The following is a 26,513-nucleotide window of genomic DNA, read 5'->3' as shown; positions in this document are numbered from 1 at the left end:
TGCGCGTCCGCGCGTCGCGTCCGTTGTATCACGAACGACGTCCTGTAATACTAGACGATGATGGTGTACTTGTTATGTTCGGTTTAAATTATATGAAATCTTCCTCCACATGCGTAACGAATCTTTAGCGGCACCCGTACAGTTGCACCTGCGTAGGTTGCATGATCCACAGCGAAGTTCAACATGGTTGGAAAGCAATCAGCGCTCAGCACGCGGTACCCCGCAGTGGCTGCCAGCACAGCTGGAGCCTGGATGCGGCACCGGAGCGCCCATGCGGGGAAGCGGATCAATCCTGTGATTTACCTCCGTCCTCCGGTTCCGGGCGATCTGTCGGAAACCAGGAGGAACTGCGTTGCCCGTGACGTCGATTTGCGCTTTCTTCGAGTTGCTCTCGTCCATCGAGCAGCTGTGAGTAGCTCAACATGTGTTCTTTCCTTCTTTCAGCTGTGGCCGACGTCTTGACCGTAAATCTTAGGCTACCAGAGGGCAGATCCTCGACATGTACGCCGCATACATCGATGTGATGTGTACAAACTGAGACCGGGTCGTGACTCTGTGTCGTTGGCTACACCACCAACGTTTACTCTATGGTTGGGAATAACTGTGACTTCGGCAGCATGGGCAAAGGTCAGTACTGTGTACCCATATTCAGTATAGTAGCAACTGAAGACATAAACACCGGGTAAAGTCGCAGGCATGCGAGGCGGTCATAACTTAGCAGACTAGGCAAGTTAAGTCCATTACGGCAACGAAACTCATGTAGACGGACCCGAGAGTCTCTTGTTCAACAGATCCCTCTGGATAACTCGAAGAGCGGGGCAAGGGTCTCGTGAAAAGTGGCTGCACCGAGTCTATCAACCTGTGCGTCTCTGCGAGTCTCAGCGCAGCCCATTCACCTGAATGCACACACATGGTATGGGCGATGGTGCGTATGCCATGCTTGCTTAAATGAAGTTTCTAGACTGATACAGAGTTACCTTTTATTATAGCAATGATACCGAGCAGGGCGGCCCCGTACAGTGCGGGCTTGGATGCACGCTTGCGTCGACGATTAAGCTTCCTTGCCAACCCGCCACCTACCCTTCTTCTACGATCGTACTGGCTATGAGCCTGTTCGATGCCTGAAAGCACCGATGTGCCAGTGTATCGCAGGGAACGTGCCTTGTCGCCGGTAAGCGATCCTATCGACTATCATCGGTCCTGGATGCTGATACGGTAATGTGAGCAGGTTTTTTTCTCTTGATATACCACGGCGGACCGAGCTCGAAGCTTGAAGCTTGAATTTACTTTTAGAAGCCTTCCGGTGCCTGTGGCAGCGTTGGGGTCGCACTAAATGCGGGTCAAGGATTTCCGTGCAACGTGGAGTACGCATGAGGATCCGTACCTCTCAAGAGTACCGCATCGTTCTACAGTCCACATACTTGACAGCCAATCCGGTCGCACGCAGTGATCGCGCTTTGCAGAAGGGGAGCCTGATCATATAGGGTGCACCAGGGTGCGGCGCCTCAACTGGCCGCTCGGTGACGGGCGACTCACAAGGATGGGGATGAGTGGATATCCTCCAATACTCGACTCATGATCGTCGGGTTTAGTCTCGTTCCCAGACCTTCTACAGAGGCTCTCCCCCCTCCCGCACGCTGAGCGCTGTGATTGGCCAAAGGAATGGTGCACAGGCGCTAAAATATTTTGGCCAGGTTCTCACGAAGGGATTTGAGCGCGCGGGGGGGAGAGCCCTGTAGAAGGTCTGGGGCATTTCGTGGGCGGTAAGGCCACTCGTGACGGCAGGTCACGTTACGTCAGCGATTTCTCGTCATCGCTGTCCGGCTTGCAGCTGATCCCGACGCTTTGCATTCATTATTTTAAAATAATGGTGGCTTTGAAAGTCGCTTGTAAAGCATTTTTGAGTCTATTGCACTATGTTTGAAGGCGAGGCGAGGCGTGGTTGAAGCGCAAATGCATTCCCTGCGATTTCGCGGCGCGTTGACAGCCAGCGCTAACGCCGTTTGCGGGCGCTTGGGGGTCTTTCACGTCGCACTCCCCGCTCAGTCTGCGTGGCGTTGAATATCCCCAGAATTGGAGTGACAGTCGGAGGCTAACCCCCAAGCACAACCACAAACTTACAGAATATGAGGTGCCCGCATTATGATGCCATTTGAGTAACAGTATCGTCACGAATAACGTTTGGTGACCCCCGTAACCGTCCTGTCACGAGTGGCTGTTTTGGGCCCGAAATGCCCCAGACCTTCTGGTGCACGCCCTGTAAGCGCCAGAAGGGATGGGAACGAGACTACGTCGGGTTGCATATATAGCAAGCACATAAGCACGGCAGCGAGGATGTGCTCTTAGGGTTCCACAGAGTGCTGTCATCTTTGGCAGATATGACAGAAATGATCAATCTGCCGACGTCAGGGCGGTCAATTGCAGGTTCCTGTTCTCATGTATGCCGCATGCATCCCCCTCCGCGCTTCCCGACTTAGTCGCACATGCAACTACAGGCTACGGAGGTGCTCTAAGGCATCGTCCAGACAGAGCCCGGAATGTGCATGAATCACTGGCAAATGGCATCAATCCCGTCGCGACAGATCGTCCGGATCAAATATACTTCAACTTGCTCCAAACCTCCAATTCGTTCCTCGTCGACTCCGAATATTCGCAGGTACGACGGCCTTGTCGATTCCGTTATCTGTCTGCGCGCGCCCCTATCGCCAGGTTCGACGCTCATAGGCAGCTGTACTCGGACTGCGGCCAAGGTGGACTCACATGCGCGCGCGGTGACCTCGAGGGGCCTATATGTCCCGCTAGTGCGCTGCCACATCTGTCCATCTCCGACTTTGCTTGACGGCCGTGACAGTGCGGATGACACCCCCGCGTGTCCGGGCGCGACCGCAAAGGAACACAACTGCATCGGTCGAGAGGGCAGCGCGTCCGCCCCGCGCACATTTGAACCTCGCGCGCAGGGCAATCCGTTTCCCCGCTCCCCCAGGCCCCCATATGCCCACGCCGCATTTTCTTGAACGTACCACTGCCTCCTCCCTCCTCTTCCGTCCCCCGCGACCATCTGTCTCCCTCTGTGTCGACGTGCGCTCTGCGCCCTTCTGCGCCGCTGTCTGTGCGGCTGTCCACTCTCGTTTGCTTGTCGTTGGGCGATCGCAGCCATCCTGGCTACTCCACAACTCCGGCGTTTAGCGGGACTGTGGCCGGATATCCCGGACCGAGGACACGACCGTCCAGCGTAAAATGACTGCCGATGCCTCTGCGGCGAAACTACTCACTATGTGAGTGCCATCACAGTCATGCGATTAACAGCCTTGTCTAGCTTGGAGCTGAAGAGGGCAACAGCGCGGAATCAAACCACATCAACCGAGTTTTTGCGGCCATCGCGTTCGGTGGGTCCTACGGTGTAGCGCGCGCTGGTAGAGCTGTTCTGAACAATTTGTTCGCATCCTCACAGGCATCTTGTGGTATGACTTTGTGTTGACCATCCCGATCGAAGTCGAGCGGTACTGGAAGGGCGGCCGGTCCTGGGCGGCCATCTTCTACTTCCTGAACCGGTACCTCTCAGTCCTCAGCCACATACCGGTGGTGGTGGAGTTCTTCGCGATCATGCCCGAGTCTGTAAGTGTTCTACTCCTGGACTCGGATACCTGTGACCAAGGTGCTCATTCGTTGCTGTTCTGTATTCAAGTCGTGAGTACTTCAACTAGGAGCTGTGGAATTCGTGCTCACCTCTCAACAGATGTCGGAAGTTGCAACTCTATCACCAGGTCCTTGCGGCGCTCACTCAGTTCTTCGTTGGCGGTGCGTGTTGTCTTTCTTTCGTAAATCTGAATCGTATTCCTGATGTATATGTCGCAGTTCTTCTGATGCTGCGAACGTACGCGCTCTACAACCGGAACCGCAAAGTGGTGTACCTGCTCGCGTCTATATGCGCGGCAGGCGGGGCCGTCAGCGTGGTATGTCCCGTGTACTTGTCTGTACTGACATACACTAACTTTCCTTCTTAGTGGGCTATCGTGAGCGTACGAAGTCTGCATCTGCGGTCTTTCCAGGACATCGCGGTATACACAGGCTGCGACCTGACCTTGTCCGAAAAACAGTACGTCAACCATTCGCATTGCCCTATGAATTATGCTAATCGCCGAACATATTGTAGAGGATATTGTACGCCCCCTCACGCCCTGATCCCGTGCATGATAGCTGATCGTTTCCTCTCTGTACTAGACCTTGCTGCCGCGTGGAGCTCCATCCTCGTATTCGACGCGACAGTCTTCGTCCTTACCCTCACGCAGGCGCTGCGGGTCGGCCGGATGTTCAGCCACAGTCTGTTCCATATTATGCTGAGAGATGGTGAGCCCGTTCGCGACGCCTTCTCATGTGTAGCACTCTGACTGTGATATCTAGGGACCATATATTTCGGGTTCGTATCGGTGCCCTGGTATCGCATCGGCGCGAGCAGAAGCTTACCGTTCCGTCCATACAGCATCCTAGTCGTGTGCTACGGTTGCAACATTTTAACGTACATTGTGAGTTATCCGCTACACTTCGTGGCGCTGTCATGAGTATCCTGACGTGACTTCGCGCTTAGCTGGCCCAGGTAAATGCGCCCTTGCCTGTATCGCTTCGACAAGGTCGACTGACTCCGATCACAACAGCCCGTATACAAGGGTGTCAGCACGACCTTTACGAACGTGTAAGCTTGCCTCACGATTTCCTTGTCCACGCCCCTGCAACACATAGACTCACATCATCTTCCCCACAGCATCTCCACCACACTCATTACGCGTCTGATGCTCAACATCCGTGACCCGAAGCTGGTCGACCTGCCACACCGCTGGCCGTCGGAGCTGCTCGAGATATGATACTAGGAGGCGGCCGATACAGTTCAACGGACGGATGCGGACAATAGCTACATACACATCGGACCTTAGCTATACAGTGTATCATAGGACATAGTCTACACTACGGATACACACCGGACGGACTTGAGAAGTGATGTTAATCGGGCTACGTCACCAGTTTTGGCTTAGTTCAGAGTAACTTAAAATATCATAGGTCTCAACTCTTATACAAAAAATTCTTGAACTTAAGGGGTTCTCTCGAAATATCTAGCAGACACTCGGAGGTAGGTCACTGAGCTGAGACGACTGGTAGGATTACCATATTAGGGCATGGTTACGTCATACGTAGCGTAGAGCGGTCGTTCAGCGGCGCGAGCGGGTTGGACGACGACCACGACGACGACCTCGACACTATGCTTCTCGTCAACGCTGTCGTTCCCTCTGCGCTTCTCATTGCCATCCCTCACAATCCGCAGGCGGCAGACACCTGCTTGTCCAAGTATTACTATGGCACCCACGGTCAACAGGACATCTTTATAACGAACGACGAGCTATGTGTCGCCGAAATGCCCAGCGACCTCGTCATGGACGGCTCGCTCGGGAGCATATCTGGAGATGTGCAGCAACTTGTGTGGCTGCAGCATGAAGCTGTAGACCCAGCTATCAAGCCCGCAACGTTCGTTGACGAGATCGACGCGTTCCTCTCACACCTTCCCACCGCTGCTCCCACCGCGTCCAACAATGACCAGGTCGTCTTCGGGGAGAGGAAGGCTGCGCCTCAGATCCTCCACCGCACGGAGAACGCGGCCTTGATATCCGTGGACAGTGCGACCGCGCTCACGTTGGACCAGCACCTGCCTGCGTTCTGGAAGGCGTCTCCCCTCCCAGACTCCCCCATCGACTTCATTCCTGTTCCCTCCAAGGCGATCGAGCGCGTCAAGGACATCCTGAACAACTTGAAGTTCGACCCCGTTGTTGCCGCCCTAGTCAACAACATCTCCGTGCCGCAACTGCGTGCGGACGTGCGCTATCTCACCGGCGAGTCCTCCTCGTCCGAGATCGTCTCCCGCCACTCGTTCTCCAGCGGGGTCCTCATCGCGGCGGAGTGGCTGAAGACCAACTTCGAGAACCTGGGCGCGACCTGCGAGCTCAAGCCCTACCTGTCTGGCTTCGCGCCCAATGTCATCTGGTGAGTTCTACCCGCTGAGCACGGGTCCTTGATCTGACGGTACGCCAGCTCATTCAAGGGGTCGGAAGACACGACAGAGACGGTCCTCATTAGCGCGCATTACGACAGTCGGGGCTCGTTCGGCAGCACGCGCGCGCCCGGTGGCGACGATGACGGGTCTGGCACCACTACGCTACTCGGGATAGCGCGCACTATTGCGCGCAAGGGCGTCCAGTTCAAGAAGAACGTGCAGATTTGCGCGTTCTCGGGCGAGGAGCAGGGCCTTTACGGCTCGCGGTACTACGCGCAGGAGCTGCGCCAGAAGGACGCCAACTTGACGCTCATGGTCCAGGCGGACATGCTTGCGTACCACGCGCCCGGCGAGCCCGCACAACTTGGTCTTCCCGATCGGTATGTTGTTAAAATGCTATGAAGAAGGCTTGGGGGTTCAAATGGGCTAACTGTATGCGCGCAGGATTGGGACGCCCGAGGTGACCCAGCTCGTTGCGACCCTGTCGGCCATCTACAGCCCCGAGCTCAAAGTCGGCTTCACCCCGGTAAGCGAGGCTTCGTGATTTTGGCCAGCAGCTGCTAATCAAAACTCTGCAATGCCCAGGCGTGCTGCAGTGACCACCAGGTGAGTCGCAGTGATACCGTGTGAACGGACACAGGCTGACCATGTGTTACTCCAGAGCTTCCATGGCCAAGGCTTCCCATCCACTCAGGTGTTCGAGCGCGCGGGCCCCATCGCGGACCCCATGTATCACAACAGCGGTCAGTGCGAAGGCATTTCTTGTGGGGGCGAAGTTGATGTAGGAACCGTCAGGCGACCTGAGCGACCGCGAGAACTACGACTTCGAGCAGATCAAGTCCATCGCGAAGGTGCAGGTGAGCATGCTTCTCGATACTTGTGCGCTGGCTGCGGCTGAGCTCCTGTTTATCGACGCAGTTCGCTACGCTGCTCCATGTGGCCGGCTTCGACTTGGCCAGCGACGAGTGATTTCCCCGACACTTCTTGGATCTGGAGCCTGCTTCTCGATAGAGAAGCGGTTCGTGTACTCATACGTTCATACCCCATTAGACCATATATTGACATGTTCTATCTTGGTTGAATTTGTCTGGTGCGTAGGGCCGCCGGCGTACCCATTACATGATGTCAGCTGCGGTCACGAACGACTTCTTTATCGTGGATCTCCCGCGAATGGTACGTCGGGCAGCTCTCTCTGTCTGTGTCCATAGGTCAAGTCTCTTCTCTATTGCGTGCTTGGCTGTGCGCGTCGGATTGATTTGAGGATTCAGGAGAGATGTTCGTGCGGTGATGAAACGTTGATTGGCTTATAAGGTCCGCGAGCGCTGAACGAGATGCAGAGTTGATGCGTTGATGTGTGGCATTTCCACGTCCTGAGACTTCGCATGAACCTGAAGACAGGGGCTCACAGTTTAGATAGTGAGTGCTCAGCTTGCATGTACATGAGAAGATGGCTGACGATATTTACAGAAGAGTCCGCACCGTCTTGGAAGACCACGCGCGCGATCGTAGGCGCACCCTCGCTTCGGGTACCTCTATGCCATCACGCATACTTCCACACCAGCAAACCATATCTACAACCAGTTCTCCAACAGCTGCCCTCATCTTCGCACAAGCCTCGCTATATATCGCCCGTCCCGCCAGCGTTGATGGCCAACGTGCAGAAGCCGTTTATGCCCTCCTCTCGAGGTCCCATCCCATCCCGCTCCGCCCATCCCATCAAACGACGAGTCGGACTAGTCGTCGCCACCTCAGATCAGGCACCGCCACCGTTGCCCCGTTACGCGCTGACCCTGGGGAGCATCATTCCGAGCCGAGTCGCAGACGCGGTTATTAACGCGTCCCCCCGCGCCCGCGTCCGCCTTTCCCTCCGAGTTGCGGCTGGCAGGCTCCAGGACTGACTGCTGCTTTCGTTCCTCCTTCGCGCCCTTTCTTCGTGTCTGTCTTTTCTGTTTGTGCTCTTCGCTTCGCCTTCGGTTTCGTTCTCTGCTTGGTTGTACTTTTGGCGGGCTTTGATAGTCCCCACGCATTCGAACGACCCTCAAAATGACGAAGACCAAGACCAACAACGGCAAAGTGGCGATTCGCCTCAAGTCAGCAGTGAGCCTCCCTCCCTCCTTACGTGTACGGACTCAACTCACGCGCGTGTCCGCGGACCAGCTGGCGCGGATCACGCTTACCCCGCACACGCTCGCCTTCTTCCTGCTCAGCGTGATCCACTGCCTCGCGCAGGGCCTCACCGCCGCGTTCCTGTACTCGGAGGACGCGAGCACGTCCGCGTTCGTGTTCAACATCCTGCACACCGCGCAGGTACCGCGAAACGAGGTCGCGCGGCTCTTCCGGCACGGGGACGACCTCACCCTCAAGCTCTGCACGGCGGCGCCGATCGGAGACGTGTATAAAGATTGTACGACTATCTGGGACACCAGCATGACTTTGAACACCACGGGCGCATTTGTTCCTAGGTTCGCCGATGTAGTGCGTCTCCCTTTCACTGCGTGCGAGGTTGGTTCGAATTAATGGGTACTAGGAGGATCTGGTGTTTTTGGATGCGCCCTCCACCGTACGTGCTTCCAAGCGGATCATGCGTGCTTGAATCTGACACCTTCTTTGATGCTCCAGATCGCCCGCAGGGCATTTGACGGCTCTTCGCTGACAGCCATCCCCGATCCTAAGACGGGAAAGATCGCAGCTGTCGAATTAGTCTACAACAACGGCGCTGACTCGGTCGAACTTAGCGAGCAGTGCGCGCGCATGCTAGAGTATCCAGGGAGAATGTGAGTATGGTATACCTCTAAGTGAGGCTGCGAGACTGATGGCGGAGCAGCCTGGACAACTCCCAGAGAGAGGACCTCGCACTGATCGGTTCTCAATTTTGGCTGCTCGGGATATCAACTTTCGGCGTGAGTAGCTTAACTGATCTACTGTTTCAACTCTATGCTCATGAATGCACTCCACATAGATCTTGTACAACTCCATACCGCATATGTGAGCAAGAGAAACGCGAACTCCTCACAAGTCAGGTAGAACTAACTTGTTTTAACATCATTGCAGTTGGGCGGTAGTCTTCGCTCGGGTGATGCAGACTGCATGGGCGACATACACCATCTGGCGCACGACCGACGTGCAGTTCAGATACAAGACCCTTATTGTCGGGGACAACACACCCTGTCATTTCGACTTCATGCCCTCTTACTTCAGCACGCGCCTGGCCCTCCAGGTACATTCCTTGTTTAGCCCAATTTTAAGATGCAGTGCTTAACCCATACCACAGATCCCCGAACTGGTGCTCAATGTCACCGCGTTGCTATCCACTTCTTTCCTCGCATGGCATATCGTGAAGGTACGTTCTTACTGACACTCCCTTCATCAACAGGCTCACATTCATCTTTCCTACAGGGTTACAGCTGCTCCACGATTCGCCGCGTGGGCCCACCTCCGCGCGTGATGCGCCTGTACAAGGTGTGTACGAGTGATGGAAACGAAGCACGAACCGCGCATTCTGACAAGGGCGCAGTTTTTCTTGATCAACTCGATGTTCCTCCAGCTCTCGCTGTTTTTCACCGTCACCGCCATCAGTCTCTGGATCGACCAGCTGCGCAACAGCGAGATCGCGGTGTTGGCGCAGCATGCACCTCTCTACTATACTTTATTCGTCTTCACGGTCGTGGTACGTGCCTCGCATCGCCACATGAGTTTGCATAGCTGACGGCGCACTCAGACGATTGTACCATGGATCGTCATAGTGAGTTCACTGAGCTTTCTCGGCAGATATCGGCCATGCTAACGCGACACGTACAGGGCTGGTTTGCCGTCCGGCGCGAGAAGAAGCTGCTCATGGCGGGATTCCTCTTCCTCAACGTGTTCTACATCGTCGGATGGAGTGCCATGTTCAAGGCGCAGGTGTACACCTGGACGTTCATCGAGTGGCCCTTCTTCGGCTGCATGACGATCGTGTCCTTCATGGTCCTCGTCGGCGCGCTTGTCTTCGGCATCATCTGCTGGACTGGCTTCGACCAGGGGCTTTCCCACTACCGTGCGATTCCCGCCCGTTCTCTCGCTCGCTCACTCTCTAACAAAATCGGTGATTATAGTACACGTCGAGGCGGTGCTCACAGACTCGGATTTCGACGCGGACGTGTTCACGAACGACACGGAGAAGTCGCCGAAGGCCGGGAGCCCCGTCATCCGCTGCCCGAGCGCGCTCGCGGACCCGTTCCCAGAAGGCGTCCCCGCGGTCAAGAAGGACGGGAACTGGGATTTCGCGGACGTCGACCGCCCGCGCATCTACATGGTCGACTTCGAGGAGACCAAGTCCTCTGGATCCTACGCTCTGCCGCAGTGATGCCTCGGCGGGTGATGGTGTATTTGTAGGGACGGACGCTGCTCGGACAGTGGACGGACGCAGGTGTATGACATCGACATTGTGGACATATGTAGTGTTGGTGTGGTATCGTCTACCGTATGCCACCTATGTCTGACCAGCCCCAGATGTATGGACTACTTGTATGGACTACGCGAGTTTTAGATCTGGTACGGCCGCGCGTTCGTGACCTCCAGGACGTGTTTCATGCCCACGCATCCGCCGCCCTTGATGCACTTGGCCATCTCGGTGGCGACGTCCACGCCCTCGAAGTACGCCCCGTGCAGGAAGCCGAAGTACTTCTGGCTCGTCGCCTCGCCCGCGAACCAGAGGCGCTCGCCGACGTTCGCGCGCAGGTTCTCGTGGTGCTCGCTGAAGAACGACGACGGCCAGTTAGAGTACGAGCCGCGGAAGAGCGGGTCGGCGTTCCAGCGCGGGAAGTGGAATGCGACTGGGGCGGGGATCGTCGTGTTCGGGAACATCGCGGCGAGCACGCCGAGGACCTCCTCTTGCACCTGTGCGTCTGGTAGGGACTCGACACGCAACGAGTAGTCGCCCTGTGTGAACAAGGGGTTAGCGATCAAAAAGGGAGAGAAGGTAGCGACGCACGGTAGTGGTGACGAAGACGATGCCAGAGCCGGGGAGGAAGTTCTCGTGGTCGAGGGACTGCCACACGGGGTACCTCCCGCGCTCAGGGTCCGCGTACAATGCCATCTTGAGGAAACAGTACGTCAGTGGGATAGCCCCCTATGCTTCCATGCGTTGCTCACTTCAGTGTCGAACCAGAACTTCTCTTCGAACTGCAGGAAGATCTTCGTGTACGTAGCCTGTCCAAAATCCGCATTAGCCCCGCAGACCCTGACTATCTGCACCCGAACGCCTCACCATGGTCATACTCTGGATCGCCTCCTCCTTCCAGTCCGGCAACGCGGGCTCGAACACGACGTCATCGTGCTGGAGCACTCCCAGGCTGAACGTGCACAGCGCGTAGTCCGCATGCAAGACCTCCCCGCTCTCGAGCACGACACTGACGCCCGAGTCCGAGTGCTTAATCGTCTTGACAGTGGAGTTCGTGCGCAGCTGGCTAGGCTGCAGGAACTCGGCCGCCTCCCCGTCGAGGATGTACTTGAACCCGCGCGGGTCAAGCGCCATCTGGTTGTCGTCTCCGAACCCGCCCACGTCCGTGTTGTACGTGAAGTTGTTGCCCTGCACGCGCCGTCAGTTACACACTTCCGAATATCGCCGAGAGAAAGCGCGCACCCAGGAGCTGGCGATCCAAGACGACTCCTCGGGCGTCTGCGCGTACTCCCAGTCAAATTGGTAGTACTCGCTCGCCATCGCCTGCGGGGTGCGCGACTTGGCGCCGAGGAGCGAATACCCAGTGCGCGCGGTGCCGTCCACGAGCCGCTTGTCTACACGTGCGCCTGCGGTGATCGTTAGGTTCGTGTACGCGTCCGCAGACTCGTCGAACAGGTCGAGAAAGTCGTCTGGGCCGGTCGCGTTGTAGGTCACTGTCGTGAAATCGCTCAGTGGCTGACCGGCGTGATGGACGCGCGGGTTCACGCACCGATGCTGCCGGTCCAGTCGTTCTCGTGCGTCTTCAAGCCGTGCTTCTGGACGAGGGTCCAGATAGGGTTGGCGGGTCCGTCGTCGGTCTGCGTGCCTTGTACCCAGTTGGCGCCTACGAGGGTGGAGAGCGTTTGTTGTCAGTGTGCGAAGATACGCGTCGGTAACGGAACGACGCACCTAGCTCGAGCGTAACCTCCTTGCCCTTTGCTCCAAAGGTCGTGGAGGTGAGGCGACCTCCCAGTTCACCTGCGATGCGTAAGTCACGTTGTCAAACTTGCAAGTATGACCAAGACTGCGCGTACCTTTGGCCTCGACGATGGTGAAGTTCGTGATGCCCTGCTCGTGTAGCGTGCGCGCAGCGATGACCCCCGCGACGCCGCCACCCAGGATAAGCACCGACGCGTCCTTCTTGTGCGCCCTGCTGTCCACCGACACCGCCGACGCGCCGGGCAGCACAAGCATAACCAGACCCATCCCGAGCAGCCAAGCCGGTAGTTCAACCATGTTCGCGAACATCCTAGCGTGGGTTCACCAAGTCCGAGTGCAACGAGTCGACGTCAGACGAGAGGCGGGTTCGTGAGACACAGGGGGCTGACACTGTAGCAAGTCACCAGGGTGTGCCTTGTGGTCGACGAGCGATAAGACGCTGCGTCGGCAGGGGATATTTATACGATATCGACGCCGTCCGCCACGAGAGCGTCGCACATGCGCGCATCGCCCTTCCGCTGCCTCCGCCTCCTCTCTGACGTCTCGGGAGTGTGAACTGGCGGACGGCGCGGGCGTTCTGCCCAGAAGATAGCCGATCAGGACCGCCGCTGACCGCCGACGACCGCGCCTCCTGCCTCGTCGGAGCGCGTTGCGGCCCAGAAGGATGTTGTGCATTGCTGCATTAGACCTTGCTTGGTGCCGACTCAGGTCCTGCATGGTTCGAATGTCTGGGGGTTGGCGGGATGAATGAGCATGATATTAACGACGTACGCGTATCTGTGGGTTCTGGCCGCTGCGCTCGACAGCGGTGGGTAGATTGCCTGCGCATTGGAGACGAGCTGTCTTCTTGATCAGTATCGGCGTTCGATGTCAAGCCGGTTTATTCAAATGCTTCGACTCCCCGGGCGGGAGTTAACGTCAATCGAATGATGCTTACGGCCCCTCCGACGTCCCTCCGACGCTTCTCGGTGAGCATGGCGGTCTGGTGACAAGGTGATGCCAGTGACACAGCACCGAGGTCCGAGGAGTATTTGCGGGGTCGTTGGGAGCGCGGGAGAAGGCAAGGATGGGTGGCCAGGTGAGTGTGAATCCGACGTGCAAGTGCATGCAAGCGAAATGTCGCCGTACTTATCCGACCCCTGAGGCCTGAGGCTCAGTATCTGCGCGAGTGATGTCTAGAGAGTGGACACAGAAAGAGAAATGAGAGATGAATTCGTCTCTCCCAAAACACAAGAGATCTGCTATGGACACGAGGGAAAGATGCTGGCGGTCTGGGAGAGAGGGGAAAGCAGACAAGAGTAACAAAAACTCTCTGTCGGGGAGTCGAACCCCGCTTTCGCGCGGCCAAGTCAATGACAGGCGCGTGTACTAACCGATATACTAACAGAGATGAAGGCAGAACAGCCACAGCACATCATAGTCAGTGCAGATGGGTAGGCAGCACCGCTCCGTTTTTCAAACCCCCGTGGCAGGTTGTTGACGTTGCTTAGCCCAGACTCCAGCCTTCGTGACTCTCTTCCTCTCTTTCCTTCGACTTTGACCACTGCTTGCTCTCTGTGATGCCTTTAGCTCTCGTTAATCACACATTTCTCGTAACTCAGTGTCGAACATCAAAGAGAAGAGCCACCATACAACAGGAACGACTGTTACACTGATCGTACAACTGCGCCCACCGACACGTGCCTCTACATTGCCAAACAGAACCTCAACGGCAGAGTCTGTCCTTCGCGAATATCATAAGAGGTTGTTGAAGGGTCAGGATTCGGCCTGCTTCGCGAGGTGCGCCTGGTACTGCGTTGGAGTGAGCGTTTTCTGCAGCCAGTCCGGTTAGCTATTCTGCCCTCCACCAAACCCCGCACGTTCCGGATTTATCAAGGTACGGCCGTCTAAGGAGCACTGACCTGTGAAAACGCGTGCATTTGCGCGATCTCGTTCTTCAGGACCTCGTTGACTGCTGCAATCAGCGTTCCGCCACAACAACTCGAGCTAAGCAGATGCACGACTCACTGAAGCGGTGCCTCGCGAGCGTGTTCTTCCCCTCGAACGCCTGCATGATACGCGGAACACATGGTTCCGTTCAGCCACATTCTCCGCTCCAGACCGCGTGCCGCGAAGGGCTGGGCACGCACCTCGCTCACGACGAAGACCGCGTAGTTCTCCCCGCAGCCGTTCGAGGTGTCCTCGATGTCGAGGTGTGTCACCGGAATTGCCGCGCGGATGGCCGTCTCGAGGGTTGCGGCGGAGATGGGCATGGCAGGCAGGCAGCTGGGGGTCTCGGAGGGTGCGTTACAATGGGGCGCGGGGCTCGACGTCCAGGACCAGTGGGTGCGATGAGCGCAATGACTTTGAGAGTGGTTAGAAAGCACAATCTGATAAGATACTGCGTCACCCGAGGGTTCTCCGTCGGAATCAGATAAGATTAGGACGAGGGACAGACACAGAGCTGCGGACGGGTGCGACTTTTGCGAGTCTTTCTCAACCCTCGGGCATCGAATACGCTCCGACTGCCGTCTGGTCTATCAATTCTTAGTCTCCGTGGCTGACTATATAGTAGATGACAGTCGATCTACGTATATAGTCTGCGACGAGGCGCGGAACTTTTGCAGGAGGGTCCCCTCTCGTCCCAATTAAGAAATAGACGCCGGCGTACGAAGCTCTCCATGTCGGTCGTGGACGCTATGCAGTTCTTAAAACCCAATTTGACGACCCACAGAGGTTTATATGACACACAGAATTCATTATAAATTCAAAACATGCCGAAACATTGCTGTCTTGCAGTAACACGAAGGCGGCTGTCTTGACTGCTGGGACACACAGTAAGCGTCAGGTCTTATGCCCGAGTACCCCGAGACGCCTTATATTCAGCGCAGATGACGTCCAAAAATTACGAAAAGTAGTATGAGCTTTCTTCAACGCGTCTTTGAGTGAATAATATACTCAAATGTACTCCGATGTGCTCTGTGCTCTTAAATGTGAGTTAAACGCCGTGCGAACGCTCCAGCGCCTAGTTCGGCAATGGCCGAAAGCCCACCCTCCTCCAAAACCGACGCCTCACACCAGACTACATCAGCAAAACCGCTAGACGCTGACAAGCACACCGGGGTACTTGCGAGCGAAACCAATTCACCCGATCGCCCTCAAACTTAGTGTCAACCTGCCATCGTTACGTCCCGCTCGGGAATTCTCTCGGGGTGCTCGCAAACCCCACGCGTAAGGCTTGCTTTTGTGTACAATCGGTAGACTTGATAGTGAATGTATGCAATTGGACGCAAGCCCGTCAATTTATGCGAATTATCGGAATATCCTATATATGCATCCTTTCCAGTTCTGCTCAGGGGAACGGCAAGTAAGAGAGTAGATAATGTGAGTGATTATTGAACAATATGTACTCTATACAGGAAGGAAACAACAGAACTACAGAGCGCGAGCGAGGATAACACTGGACAGGGAGCTGCAAAGAGATCAGAGCGTGCAGAAGTGTATGGAAATGAATATTAGAAAGCAGCCAAGGCGATGGCTGTGGCGGCGACGATGGCGTTTTGAGCGTCGCGATGCTGCAGGGAAGTCGCTGTCCTGGAAGGCGATCTCGCTGAGAAGACGATCAGTATACAGAGGTATCTCGGACGAGTCGTAAACTTACGCAGATGTTGCCTCACAAGATCCGGATGTTGCCCTATGCGTACTGAGTGTGCCAAGGGGCGCGTTAAGTCGAGGTTCTCGAAGTTGAAGGGAATCACGACGTACCAAAGTCCCCAATCGTAGATCAGCGTTGTTGACCGTGCATATAGCCTGTTAATCGTATGTTAGTTGAGTTCCGGACTTGGAAGTGGAAAGTCATACTACGTACACAAAGGTTGCGTATTGGATCGTAATAGCTTCGGTTTAGCCGCATATAGCCACCTGGTGGACATGTTAGTTCGAGATTTCAAGCGAGCAGAGGAACGGACGCACGCGGAGTTGACCAGGCGATGATCGATGAACAACGAGTGGAACTCACGCAAAGTTACACCAGGCATTCTACAAGAAGCGATCAGAATCGCCGAGGAGAGTCGAGAGAGCAAGCGGTGGAGGGGGTAAGAGGAAGAGGGGCGACAGAGGAATAACAGCCCGAACGGAAGCCTTATGTAGGAGTCGAAATGGAAGACAACGCGGGATTTGAATCGCTGACAGCACGGCGTCCCAGAAAGGTCCTCGTGCGGCTGGATTTGGTCATTGCTGGGGTCCGCTCGTGGGGGTGATGCTTGAGAGGGTGAAGTGGTACCCTCGGAATCCTAGAAGGTGCTCCTGGCTTTTGGGAGCGTACGGGCGCGCTTAGGAGCGCTCCCAAACCCAAGGCCGGCGCCAAATCCTTGGGGGTGTCTGACGGTTTTGCTGATGTATAATTAATTCTTGTGCACCACCATCCACCGGCTCTGGTACGGTCATGGACACCGAGATTGAGCCCTATGAGCCTCTCAATGTCGTGAACTTCAAATCATGGCTCGTTGAACACGGGGCAGACATCCACCCTGACGCTCATTTTGAACAAAGTGAGCAAACACCGCGCCCTCTGTGTCCAACATGTAATGAACTCAAGAAGAGCACAAATTGTGTGAACAGTGGTCAGCGGATTCAGTATCTTAGCCGCGAACGACATACCCGCCGACGCCGCCATTGTGTCGATCCCATTTTCTTTGGCTATCACACCGGAAGGCTCGAAGGATGCGCTGCAGGGGACGCTGAAGGTCTCCGCAGATGCGATGCAAGGCGCGTTGGACAGCTTGAGCGAGCGGCAGTTGATTTGCACATACCTTTGCATGCACTGGATTGCCGATAGATCTCTGTGAGTGCCCAATGCCAGTGGCTCTCCGTCTAAGTTAGGATGTCCTGGCTGACGACCTTCCTTTTGCGCGTGTCAGGACTGTACTGCGACATGGGCCATATCTCGACACTTTGCCCTCGCCCGAGAGGCTCGTGACCCCCCTACACTTCACTTCAAACGAGCTAGAAGCGTTCAGAGGCACGAACCTGTACGGCGCAACCATCGACAGACAGCGCGACTGGGAAGCGGAATGGGTGCAGTGCCAAGCCGTAGTATCTGCTGCCAGCCCGGCATGGGGAAAAGCATTTACCTGGTGTGTACTCAGTTCCACACGCTGCTGCCGGGACTGACCTGGCATTGCAGGGACAGATACCTCACTACATCGACGTACCTCTCCTCCCGTGCCTTCCCATCAACAGTCCTTTCACAAACGCCCACCCTCCACACCACGCCCTCCTCGTACCCAGTCCTCCTCCCCGGAATCGACGCACTCAACCACGCAAGAGCGCATCCCGTCTCATGGGTCGTCTCAGACGGGATCAACACCTCCTCCGCAGAGCCACACATCTCGCTCGTCATCCACACGCCCACCACGACCGGCTCCGAGCTGCTCAACAACTATGGCCCGAAGCCGAACGCCGAGCTCATCCTCGGCTACGGCTTCTCGCTCCCGAACAACCCCGACGACACGATCGTGCTCAAGATCGGCGGGCCCTCCGGCGCCTTTGCGCCCGTCCCCGCGGACGCGAAGTTCGAGGTGGGACGTAACGCGCGCGGAGCCGAGCCCGTGTGGGACGCGGTACTCGCGGCGATTGGCGCGCAGTACGGGGAGGATGAAGAGGAGGATGGGGCGATGGAGATGGACACGGAGACGGAGACGGCTGTGGAGGACGAGCTGTGTGCGGCGGATATGCTCGCGGGGATGGTGCAGAGTTTGTATGACCGGCTGCCGCCGTTCCCGCCTGCGAATGTCGCGGAGCTCAGGGCGCCGGTTGTGGAGATGCTGGAGCATTACCTCGAAGGTGCGTACACTGTGGTTGTATGTGGACTGCCTGAGCTGAAAGGGGTTGAATGGTTTAGGGCAACGCGATATATTGCGATCGCTGGTTGCATTCGCGCAGGAAAAGGAGGCGCGCGCATTGCAGCGTGCGAAGGAAGAGGGCCTCGACATCGTAGAAGAGGAAGACGAGATGGAAGAGTAGTGTGTCCTTAATTCCTAATCGTACAGATCCAGCAAGCACATTACTGAAACAGATGTTGTCCGTTTCACGAGAACTGCGGCTCCAGTCCAAGGCCATATATCCTGTTCGCATTTTCGAAGAACGCCCGCTTGACGATGCCGATCGCCTGGGGCAAGGTCAGTTCCCACCTTCGAATTGAGCTCTCCAGGACCTAGCGTTCGTGCGCGCGCGAGATATGTGAACGGTGAGCGGTTGCACTTCCTATGAGTGTGATATGGCTCGTTACCTCGAAGAGCGCCTGCCGTGCTTGCAGAGTACCTAGGTAATACGACTCAGGCCAATAGTGGCCATCCGCTACACCATGTTCAGAAAGTGTAAGGGTGACATCCACGTGCGAGCGACTCACTTGACCACATAATTTTGGTCGTAGGGGCCAGGTCTAGCACCTCACGAATAACCTGGCGCTGGCCGTCCGCGCTGAGGAAGGGGAAGATCTCCCCAAAGTCGAGGTATACGTTATCATAGACGGAGGTGAGGTATCCCGCCTCCTTCGTGAACGGGTAGCTGGAGTGCAGCAGGACGACCTTAGTGCCGGGGTATGCCTTGATGAGCGGCTGGAGGTGCGCGGGCGACGACAGTGTCAAGGTGATGTCGTTGTCTCCTAGTCCTGTGTGGAATTGCACTGACGAAGCGTGTCCTCATCAGTATCAACGCTATCCCTCAGGTACCGCGAAACACGGCAAAAAACATACCGGGTTTCCCCGCCTCGCCCGCGATGCGCATGGTGGCGTTCACGATGTAGTCGTTGATCGGCTTGTGCGCGAGTCGCAGCATCTGGTTCGTCATATAGATCAGGCTCAGGCGCGTGAGCAGCTGGTGCGCCTGCGCATCGTCCGTGATCGACGACACGATACCGATGTCGAGCCCGGTGCGGTAGCACGCGACGCTCTTGAAGCCCGCGACCTCGCCGTCCGCGGCTGCCGTCCGCAGCGCGGTATCCATCGTGAAGAGGAACCGCTCGAGCAGCGTCGACGGCGCGAGCTCCTTCTTCTCGATCTGGAACTCGATCGCTCGCTTCAGGATGTCCTGTGTATTGTGGAGTGCAGTCAGTACGTAGGTTGAATCAGAGGTACGTTCGCGGGAGAAGGTATACCTCGGCAAGTGCCTCGACACGCACGATGCGCTTCGTCGGGCTAGCGGTGAACTGGTCGTGCCAACGGTACGGATACACCTTCTCCCCGCTCCCGAGGCCGTCGTCGATGAGGATGCATTGGATGTGCGTCGGGGCCATGCACGACCGGCACAGCTGGTCGTACGAGACTTGGCTCCGGAAGCGCTTCACCGTCTCCCAGTCCGCGTCCGCCCCAAGCCCGTATAGCTTCGCGAGCTGGGCAGTCGCGCGGAAGCACGCCAGGGTGCTCGCGGCGTCGCATAGGGCCTGATCCGTGTTGAGGTTCGCCTCGGTGATGAGCCCTTCGAACGGTGTCGAATCCTTGTACTCCTCCCGCAAGAACGCATGCGCGTGGTTGTCGATGGCAGGGTAGGAGAATACGACGCGGGATAGCTCGGAGATGTCGCTGCTCAGATCCATTTTGACCTTCTTGTGCTACGACCACTAGCGGTGGCGGTGTTTCTCTGTTCGCTCAATCCACGGTCGCCTTGGGCAGGAGGACGTGGCTGATCCCGAGAAATGGCAGGTCCGGGGAAACGAAGGGAACACTTCTGTGCTGAGAGGGATCGATAGTTTAGATCGCGCTTATCGCATACCCACACTCTTCGTACTGATTCGTACATACCTGAATGGTCTTGATGGGGCCGGCATGGCGAGACACGGTCTGGCTTAGCTGGTCCATATTTTTTGAAATTAGCGTACACGCTGATGATCAGCGCACTCTAACACTGACAGGATGGTTGATAGGAGTGAACACGGCGGTTCTGGGATTTGGGTAATCGGCACCAACTTCTGGCTCTGGTCCACAACGCCGATAGAAACACCACTCAGGTATACTCGTGTATCAAGAGTTGGTCGACTCAAGGGCACGAGGGAGCACACAAGATCGAGTACAAATGCTGGACATCCATACGAAACAAACGGCTATGCTACAAGTTGATGATACAAGTTGGATGATACTTCTCTACCTCGTCTATATGTCCCGTCTGATCCTCCTCAACCATGGTAAGAGAGCATTCACAAGCCCACATCGCCTAGGGTGCGGTCACCCCCATCCTGCGCGTTCTTGTCCGCGAGGCTCTGCGCCGTCGATGCGATGGTGCCGCTCTCCGGACGGTGTCCGAGCACCTTGTGCTCCTGCGACTCGAGCGAGGCGGCCAGCTCCTTCGTCACCTACGATCACACGCAGTTGAGATACTAATCCGTCGGAGCAGAGGGCGAATGAACTTACAGGGACCTGCGCACGCTGGTCGACGACGCTCTGAGCCTGAGCCGCCACAGAGCCAGCCGGGGGACGATGGCCGAGCAGCTTGTGCTCCTCAGACTGGAGAGTGCGGGCCTCGGGTGCGCTGATCGTATTGAGGTTCAACTGGGCGGTTGGGTCGGGAGAAGATGCGGATGAATGGGAAGATGCAGAGCCGTTCGAGCTGCGCTCCGCCGCGATCCGCTTCGCGTCCTCCAGAGCCGCCTGCGCGAGGGCAGCAGAGTTGACGCCGGCGTTCGCGTCTGGGTGCTTAGCAGCGGCGGCCTGCGCCATCGCGGCGAGCGAGCCGGGAGGAGGGCGATACCCGAGAGCTCTGTGCTCTTCGGACATGAGCTTGCGGGCTTCGGCTGGGAATGCAGGTAGGCGTCAACGTCGTGCTTCGCGTGGTGCGAAGGGAAGCTACGCACCTGCACCCATGTTCTGCACATCAATGTGCTGTGTCCCACCGTTACTTGATGCGATATGAGTCGCATCTTCGAACGCAGCTTTCACAAGCGTAGTAGAGTCTACGTTCGCGGAGGCATCTGGATGTTTAGCCGCAGCGGCATGCGCTTCCGCGGCGAGCGAGCCGGGAGGAGGACGGTAGCCAAGTGCTTTGTGCTCATCAGACATAAGTTTCTTGGCCTCAGCTATGCACATGAGAATCAGTGTAAGCACCCGACAGCTACCTTTTGTTGTACATACCTGCGCCAACGGAGTTGAGGTCTAACAAAGTGCTCTCCCTCTCCTTCTTGATACGTTCAGCATCGAGGAGAGCCGCCTCCCTGATCTGCTCCTCATCCAGAGTGAGGCCGTGGTCCTCCGCATGGGAGGTCTCGTGTCGTGCAACAAGTGCTTGTGCCTGTGATGCGAGAGAGCCTGGGGGCGGACGGTAGCCGAGAGCTTTGTGCTCCTCAGAGATGAGTTTACGAGCATCGGCTATAAGGAAACAATCAGAACAGATGAAGGAATTGAGGAATGGTATAAATACTGTACCTTCGGAGATGTCCTTCAGGTTGACCGGTGCAGCGCCGTAGTGAGACGCGTCCTGTTGGGCGACCTGGAAGATGTGACCGAAGTTTGTCGAAGACATAGCGGGAGGTTATTCCGAGTGCGAGTTGTAGGTGAATGTCAAGCTTTCGGCGGAAGTTGTGTTGTAGAGGTTGGCGGGGTACTTGGTGAGGACCATCCTTGGTGAGGGGGAGGGTTTATATACACAAATGGCTCTTCCAGGTATATCACACTGACGTCAGGTCACCATAAATAAACCAATCCTCTCCGCCCCTCTTCACAGCGTCTTCACCGATAAAAGAGGACATCACACGAAGTTGGAGAGCTTTTGGAGATGATGGTGGTGCGGCACAGCGAGAGGTTCCAAGTTGCCGTAGCGCCGACGGCCCAAATGCGGGGTACCGGCAAATAGCGGCAGATACACGTGGTACCTGATCGAGATCGGGGACACAAATTCTTTCGCGCAATGCGGCGCATTGCGCTCAGCCTGCCCACACTCGTTCAAGAGACCTTCTCCTCCTTGCCGCTCTCGCACTCACTACTTGGTTTTCTCTTACTGCTAATTGCCACCAAAAATGCCTCGAGCAACATCTGACCGCTTCACACGCGCACACCAGCCGTCGGCGAAAGCAAAAGCGTCCTCATCTGAGGCGTCCGGCTCCTCTGCAGCAGCCCGGAATCCTATCTTCAATACGGAGCGGTTCGGCCAGCATATCCTCAAGAACCCTCAAACTGCTCAATCGTGCGTGTAATGTCGTGCGCTCTTTGATCTCGCGCTGACATGCGCGGTACGCAGAATAGTGGACACCGTGAGTAGATTCCAAATACTTCACTAGGAGGCGGGAGCAACCCCCGTCTCTCTGTGTTGCATAGCACCATGCTGACCGAAGATATCAATGCACAGGCAAGTCTCCGACCATCAGACAAGGTGCTTGAAGTCGGTCCCGGTACGGGTAACCTGACAGTACGCATCCTCGAGAAAGCAAAACATGTCACCGCAGTGGAGATGGACCCTCGGATGGCAGCCGAATTGACCAAGCGTGTGCAGGGAAAGTGCGTACCTGCACCATCTCCTACACATCCCAGCGCGCTAACCCCGCGCGCCCCAGGCCCGAGCAGCGCAAGCTCGAAATCATCATCGGCGACTTCGTGAAGGCCGAACTGCCCTACTTCGACGTCTGCATCTCCAACACACCCTACCAGATCTCCTCCCCGCTCGTCTTCCGCCTTCTCTCGCACCGCCCGATCTTCCGCGTCGCGGTGCTCATGTTCCAGCGCGAGTTCGCGACGCGCCTCGTCGCGACGCCCGGCTCCGTGCTCTGGTCGCGCCTCTCCGCGAATGTGCAGCTGTACGCAAAGGTCGACCTCGTCATGCACGTCAGCAAGAACAACTTCCGCCCGCCCCCGAAGGTCGAGAGCAGCGTCGTGCGCCTCGTCCCGCGCGACCCGCCTCCCCCAGTTGAGTTTGCGGAGTTTGACGGTCTGGGGCGTATTATCTTCGGGCGGCGGAATAAGCACATACACGCCAATTTCCAAGCCAAGGGCGTGCTAGAGATGCTTGAAAGTAATTGGAAGACCTGGGCTTCGGTGAACGATGTGGTACGTTGGAGATGGGACGTCTGACGGCAGGTTGGCTCACGCTCCTCGCAGATGATCGAGGATGATTTCAACTTCAAGGAGAAGGTGGATCAGGTCCTCCTGGACACCGGCTTCTCCGAGTCTCGAGCGGCAAAGATGGACATCAACGACCTACTCAAGTATGTCAAATCGAGCTGTATGGATATCAACTTTACTAACAGAATTTTGTAGATTGTTGTCAGCGTTCCACGACGCTGGCATTCACTTCGCGTGACCTTTTTTCTCGTATGGTTTTAGGTTATTTGTTGTAATTTATATCATATCTGCCAAAGATGACAGCACTCTGTGGAACCCTCAGAGCACATCCTCCGCTGCGCTGCCGTGCTTATGTGCTTGCTATATATGCAACCCGACGATCACGAGTCGAGTATTGGAGGATATCGACTCATCCCCATCCTTGTGAGTCCCCCGTGATCGAGTTGAGGGCGCCCCGCCCTACAGGCTCCCCCTCTCTCCCTGTGTGGGCGCGATCACTGCGTGCGACCAGATTGGTTGTCAGGTCTGTGGACTCAGACCGCAGAACGATGCGGTACTCTTGAGAGGTACGATCCTCATGGGTACTCCACGTTGCACGGAAATCCTTGACCCGCATTTAGTGCGACCCCAACGCTGCCACAGGCACCGGAAGGCTTCTAAAAGTAGATTCAAGCTTCAAGCTTCGAGCCCGGTCCGCGGTGGTATATCGAGAGAATAAAACCTGCTCACATTACCGTATCAGCATCCAGGACCGATGATAGTCGATAGGATCGCTTACCGGCGACAAGGCACGTTCCCTGCGATACACTGGCACATCGGTGCTTTCAGGCATCGAACAGGCTCATAGCCAGTACGATCGTAGAAGAAGGGTAGGTGGCGGGTTGGCAAGGAAGCTTAGTCGTCGACGCAAGCGTGCATCCAAGCCCGCACTGTACGGGGCCGCCCTGCTCGGTATCATTGCTATAATAAGAGGTAACTCTGTATCAGTCTGGAAACTTCAATTAAGCAAGCATGGCATACGCACCATCGCCCATACAATGTGTGTGCATTCAGGTGAATGGGCTGCGCTGAGACTCGCAGAGACGCACAGGTTGATAGACTCGGTGCAGCCACTTTTCACGAGACCCTTGCCCCGCTCTTCGAGTTATCCAGAGGAATCTGTTGGACGAGAGACTCTCGAGTCCATCGACATGAGTTTCGTTGCCGTACTAGAATTAACTTGCCAAGTTTGCCAACTTATGACCGCCTCGCATGCCTGTGACTTTACCTAGTGTTTATGTCTTCAGTTGCTATACTGAAAATGGGTACGTAGTACTGACCTTTGCCCATGCTGTCGAAGTCACAGTTATTCCCAACCGTAGAGTAAACGCTGGTGTAGTAGCCAACGACAGGGTTACGATTTCGTCTCAGCTTGTGCACACCTCGTCGATGTATGCGGTGTATGTGTCGAAGAAGATGGCACCTTCGTAGCCCATGGTTTACCATCAAAGTGTCCACAACAAGGCAAAGGACGAGAGAGAACATGCTGGACTTCTCACCGCTGCTCGATGGACGAGAGAAACTCTGAGGGCGCAAATCGACGTCACGGGCAACGCAGTTCCTCCTGGATTCCGACAGATCGCCCGGAACCGGAGGACGGAGGTAAATCACAGGATTGATCCGCTTCCCCGCATGAGCGCTCCGGTGCCGCATCCAGCTGTGCTGGCACTGGCAGCCACTGCGGGGTACCGCGTGCTGATTGCTTTCCAACCATGTTGAACTTCGTCGCAAGGGAATATCGTCGGCCATGTGCGCACGGGTTGGATAGTTTACATTGAGGATCGCGCGCGTGCAGAGAGAAGATTTCATATAATTTAAACCGAACATAACAAGTACACCATCATCGTCTAGTATTACAGGACGTCGTTCGTGATACAACGGACGCGACGCGCGCACGCGCATGCACCCGCAGACGAAGCCATACGACTAGCGAAGTACGAAGAACAGTACATAGAACGAGACGAACGAGAGGTCGAGAGGGGGCGGAGTGTCCTACGGTTTTGAGTAATATACGGGCAGCAAGCAGCGAAGCGAGACGAGACGGAGACGCGGAGTATCTAGCAGCCATACACACAGGATAAACACAGAGGGACGCATATACAGAGGCGGAGTGGGGGTATTGTTCACTCGTCGTCGTCGTCCCCGTCACCGCTACCGCTGTCGGCCTTCTTGCCCTGCGAAAAAACGTAAGCAGCGGACAAAAGCTCTGATGAACGCGAGTACGTACGTCGTAAGCGTTCTTCTCCTCCTCGGCCCGCGACTTGTCGGCCGCGGCCTGGTCGAGGTAGGGCTGTAATGAGATAGATCAGTACCGCATACACCCACTGTACACGACGAACATACCTTCTTCTCGTCGTCGTCGAGCTCCTTCCACTTCGCGCCGAGGAGTTTGCCAATTTCACCTATCACACGCGTCTTATCAGTAACTGAACATCCCACGACAACGGGGACGAGCACTCACCGAAACCGGCGTCAGGGTTCTCGGCCTTGATCCTCTCCCGCCAGTCCTGGCTGAAGAACATGTATGCGGACAGCGCCCGCTTGGGTGCCTTCGGGTCCTTCTTTCCCTTCGCTTTCGGCGCCTTATCCTGCTTCGTGGCCGCCCTCCTCTGCGAATAGAACGCTCAATCAGCACCGCTCAGTGCACATACGGCGGCCCCGAGGTGGGGGAACGCATATATGCGGGCAGAAGTGGACATATGCGCACCTTGGTCGTCTTGGTGGTCTCCTTCGGCATCTATAAGGGCAGGAGGTGTATGAGCAGGGCATCCAACACGTCCCCGAGCAATGTGGAAGCGCGGCGAGGTCGTCGACACGGTTGCGACGCGTGCATGTTGGACGCGTCTGGGCGCGACGCGCCGCCCCGCGCCGCCTGCGCGTCGGCGACGACGACAGCGCACACGGATCGATCGCGAGCGAGCATCGGATAACGCGCAATGAGCACTCGTACGCACCTCTAACAAGTGTGGGCGGGGGGCAGGTGGTGGTCGCGGTGTGTTGTGGTGGGCGCAGAGGGCAGCGCTAGGCGCAGGCGTACGCAGAGGAAAATGGCTGGGCTGGCTGGCTGGCTGGTGAGAGGGCTCTGGCTGGGTGGGGGCGCAGGCTGCGCTGTGAGACTCCGCGTTTCCCGGACATCATCGTGGACTTGAGGTCGAAGGAGCGGCGTCGAGTGCTCGCAGCGGCGTCGGGAGAGGTGCAGAGCGCGTTCTCGGACGCGACTCGCGGCCACACCGATAGACGCCCAAGCCTCGCGATGACGCGCCTGTCTCGCCCTTGCTTC

At 56.5% G+C, this 26,513-nt stretch overlaps 10 protein-coding genes and 1 non-coding gene across 11 annotated transcripts; 5 read left to right on the top strand and 6 right to left on the bottom strand.

Annotated features, from left to right (window-relative positions):
• Positions 1–2,997: 2,997 nt before the first annotated feature.
• TRAVEDRAFT_73164 (uncharacterized protein) lies at positions 2,998–4,859 on the top strand (the record flags this gene model as incomplete). The annotated part of the gene is made up of 13 exons (XM_008042455.1): positions 2,998–3,275; positions 3,340–3,386; positions 3,452–3,615; positions 3,735–3,798; positions 3,856–3,953; positions 4,005–4,096; positions 4,154–4,161; positions 4,222–4,347; positions 4,402–4,417; positions 4,481–4,523; positions 4,586–4,594; positions 4,653–4,690; positions 4,760–4,859. The coding sequence occupies exons 1-13, from the start codon at positions 3,238–3,240 to the stop codon at positions 4,857–4,859; spliced, it is 843 nt and encodes a 280-aa protein (XP_008040646.1). The 5' UTR covers positions 2,998–3,237.
• Positions 4,860–5,232: 373 nt separating this feature from the next.
• On the top strand, positions 5,233–7,082 carry TRAVEDRAFT_170685 (Zn-dependent exopeptidase). Its single transcript, XM_008042454.1, has 7 exons — positions 5,233–6,027; positions 6,076–6,417; positions 6,482–6,563; positions 6,623–6,643; positions 6,699–6,780; positions 6,833–6,894; positions 6,956–7,082. The coding sequence occupies exons 1-7, from the start codon at positions 5,252–5,254 to the stop codon at positions 7,004–7,006; spliced, it is 1,416 nt and encodes a 471-aa protein (XP_008040645.1). The 5' UTR covers positions 5,233–5,251; the 3' UTR covers positions 7,007–7,082.
• A 998-nt stretch (positions 7,083–8,080) lies between these two features.
• Positions 8,081–10,379, top strand: TRAVEDRAFT_49538 (uncharacterized protein; the record flags this gene model as incomplete). The annotated part of the gene is made up of 13 exons (XM_008042086.1): positions 8,081–8,134; positions 8,195–8,512; positions 8,565–8,597; positions 8,657–8,811; positions 8,862–8,937; positions 8,997–9,022; positions 9,089–9,254; positions 9,309–9,377; positions 9,434–9,496; positions 9,552–9,704; positions 9,756–9,779; positions 9,836–10,070; positions 10,129–10,379. The coding sequence occupies 13 exons, from the start codon at positions 8,081–8,083 to the stop codon at positions 10,377–10,379; spliced, it is 1,623 nt and encodes a 540-aa protein (XP_008040277.1).
• A 179-nt stretch (positions 10,380–10,558) lies between these two features.
• On the bottom strand, positions 10,559–12,440 carry TRAVEDRAFT_128410 (amine oxidase; the record flags this gene model as incomplete). The annotated part of the gene is made up of 8 exons (XM_008042453.1): positions 10,559–10,954; positions 11,007–11,111; positions 11,168–11,224; positions 11,283–11,603; positions 11,658–11,908; positions 11,965–12,078; positions 12,144–12,212; positions 12,269–12,440. The coding sequence occupies 8 exons, from the start codon at positions 12,438–12,440 to the stop codon at positions 10,559–10,561; spliced, it is 1,485 nt and encodes a 494-aa protein (XP_008040644.1).
• A 1,041-nt stretch (positions 12,441–13,481) lies between these two features.
• TRAVEDRAFT_t136 lies at positions 13,482–13,563 on the bottom strand. Its single transcript has one exon. It is a non-coding gene; the product is annotated as a tRNA-Asp (tRNA).
• A 202-nt stretch (positions 13,564–13,765) lies between these two features.
• On the bottom strand, positions 13,766–14,476 carry TRAVEDRAFT_170679 (bola-like protein). The gene is made up of 4 exons (XM_008042452.1): positions 14,303–14,476; positions 14,181–14,220; positions 14,075–14,124; positions 13,766–13,985 (listed from the first exon to the last, which is right to left on the bottom strand). Exons 1-4 carry the CDS (start codon positions 14,423–14,425, stop codon positions 13,929–13,931), a joined length of 270 nt encoding a protein of 89 aa, XP_008040643.1. The 5' UTR covers positions 14,426–14,476; the 3' UTR covers positions 13,766–13,928.
• Positions 14,477–16,596: 2,120 nt separating this feature from the next.
• Positions 16,597–18,176, top strand: TRAVEDRAFT_127673 (SET domain-containing protein; the record flags this gene model as incomplete). Its single annotated transcript, XM_008042451.1, has 5 exons — positions 16,597–16,702; positions 16,773–16,995; positions 17,072–17,287; positions 17,338–17,996; positions 18,055–18,176. 5 exons carry the CDS (start codon positions 16,597–16,599, stop codon positions 18,174–18,176), a joined length of 1,326 nt encoding a protein of 441 aa, XP_008040642.1.
• Positions 18,177–18,240: 64 nt separating this feature from the next.
• On the bottom strand, positions 18,241–19,746 carry TRAVEDRAFT_127334 (uncharacterized protein; the record flags this gene model as incomplete). Its single annotated transcript, XM_008042450.1, has 5 exons — positions 18,241–18,366; positions 18,442–18,509; positions 18,562–18,837; positions 18,908–19,241; positions 19,309–19,746. The coding sequence occupies 5 exons, from the start codon at positions 19,744–19,746 to the stop codon at positions 18,241–18,243; spliced, it is 1,242 nt and encodes a 413-aa protein (XP_008040641.1).
• Positions 19,747–20,343: 597 nt separating this feature from the next.
• TRAVEDRAFT_126961 (uncharacterized protein) lies at positions 20,344–21,662 on the bottom strand (the record flags this gene model as incomplete). The annotated part of the gene is made up of 5 exons (XM_008042449.1): positions 20,344–20,499; positions 20,558–20,937; positions 20,998–21,219; positions 21,275–21,508; positions 21,566–21,662. The coding sequence occupies 5 exons, from the start codon at positions 21,660–21,662 to the stop codon at positions 20,344–20,346; spliced, it is 1,089 nt and encodes a 362-aa protein (XP_008040640.1).
• A 493-nt stretch (positions 21,663–22,155) lies between these two features.
• Positions 22,156–23,512, top strand: TRAVEDRAFT_170673 (rRNA adenine dimethylase; the record flags this gene model as incomplete). The annotated part of the gene is made up of 6 exons (XM_008042448.1): positions 22,156–22,322; positions 22,377–22,389; positions 22,485–22,633; positions 22,690–23,179; positions 23,231–23,337; positions 23,390–23,512. 6 exons carry the CDS (start codon positions 22,156–22,158, stop codon positions 23,430–23,432), a joined length of 969 nt encoding a protein of 322 aa, XP_008040639.1. The 3' UTR covers positions 23,433–23,512.
• A 1,844-nt stretch (positions 23,513–25,356) lies between these two features.
• On the bottom strand, positions 25,357–25,970 carry TRAVEDRAFT_49531 (HMG-box; the record flags this gene model as incomplete). The annotated part of the gene is made up of 5 exons (XM_008042085.1): positions 25,357–25,407; positions 25,461–25,523; positions 25,577–25,635; positions 25,695–25,842; positions 25,941–25,970. 5 exons carry the CDS (start codon positions 25,968–25,970, stop codon positions 25,357–25,359), a joined length of 351 nt encoding a protein of 116 aa, XP_008040276.1.
• Between the last annotated feature and the right edge of the window lie 543 nt (positions 25,971–26,513).

Source organism: Trametes versicolor (genome assembly GCF_000271585.1).
Source record: "Trametes versicolor FP-101664 SS1 unplaced genomic scaffold TRAVEscaffold_8, whole genome shotgun sequence".
NCBI lineage: Eukaryota > Fungi > Basidiomycota > Agaricomycetes > Polyporales > Polyporaceae > Trametes > Trametes versicolor.
This window is presented reverse-complemented; position numbering and strand designations above follow the sequence as displayed.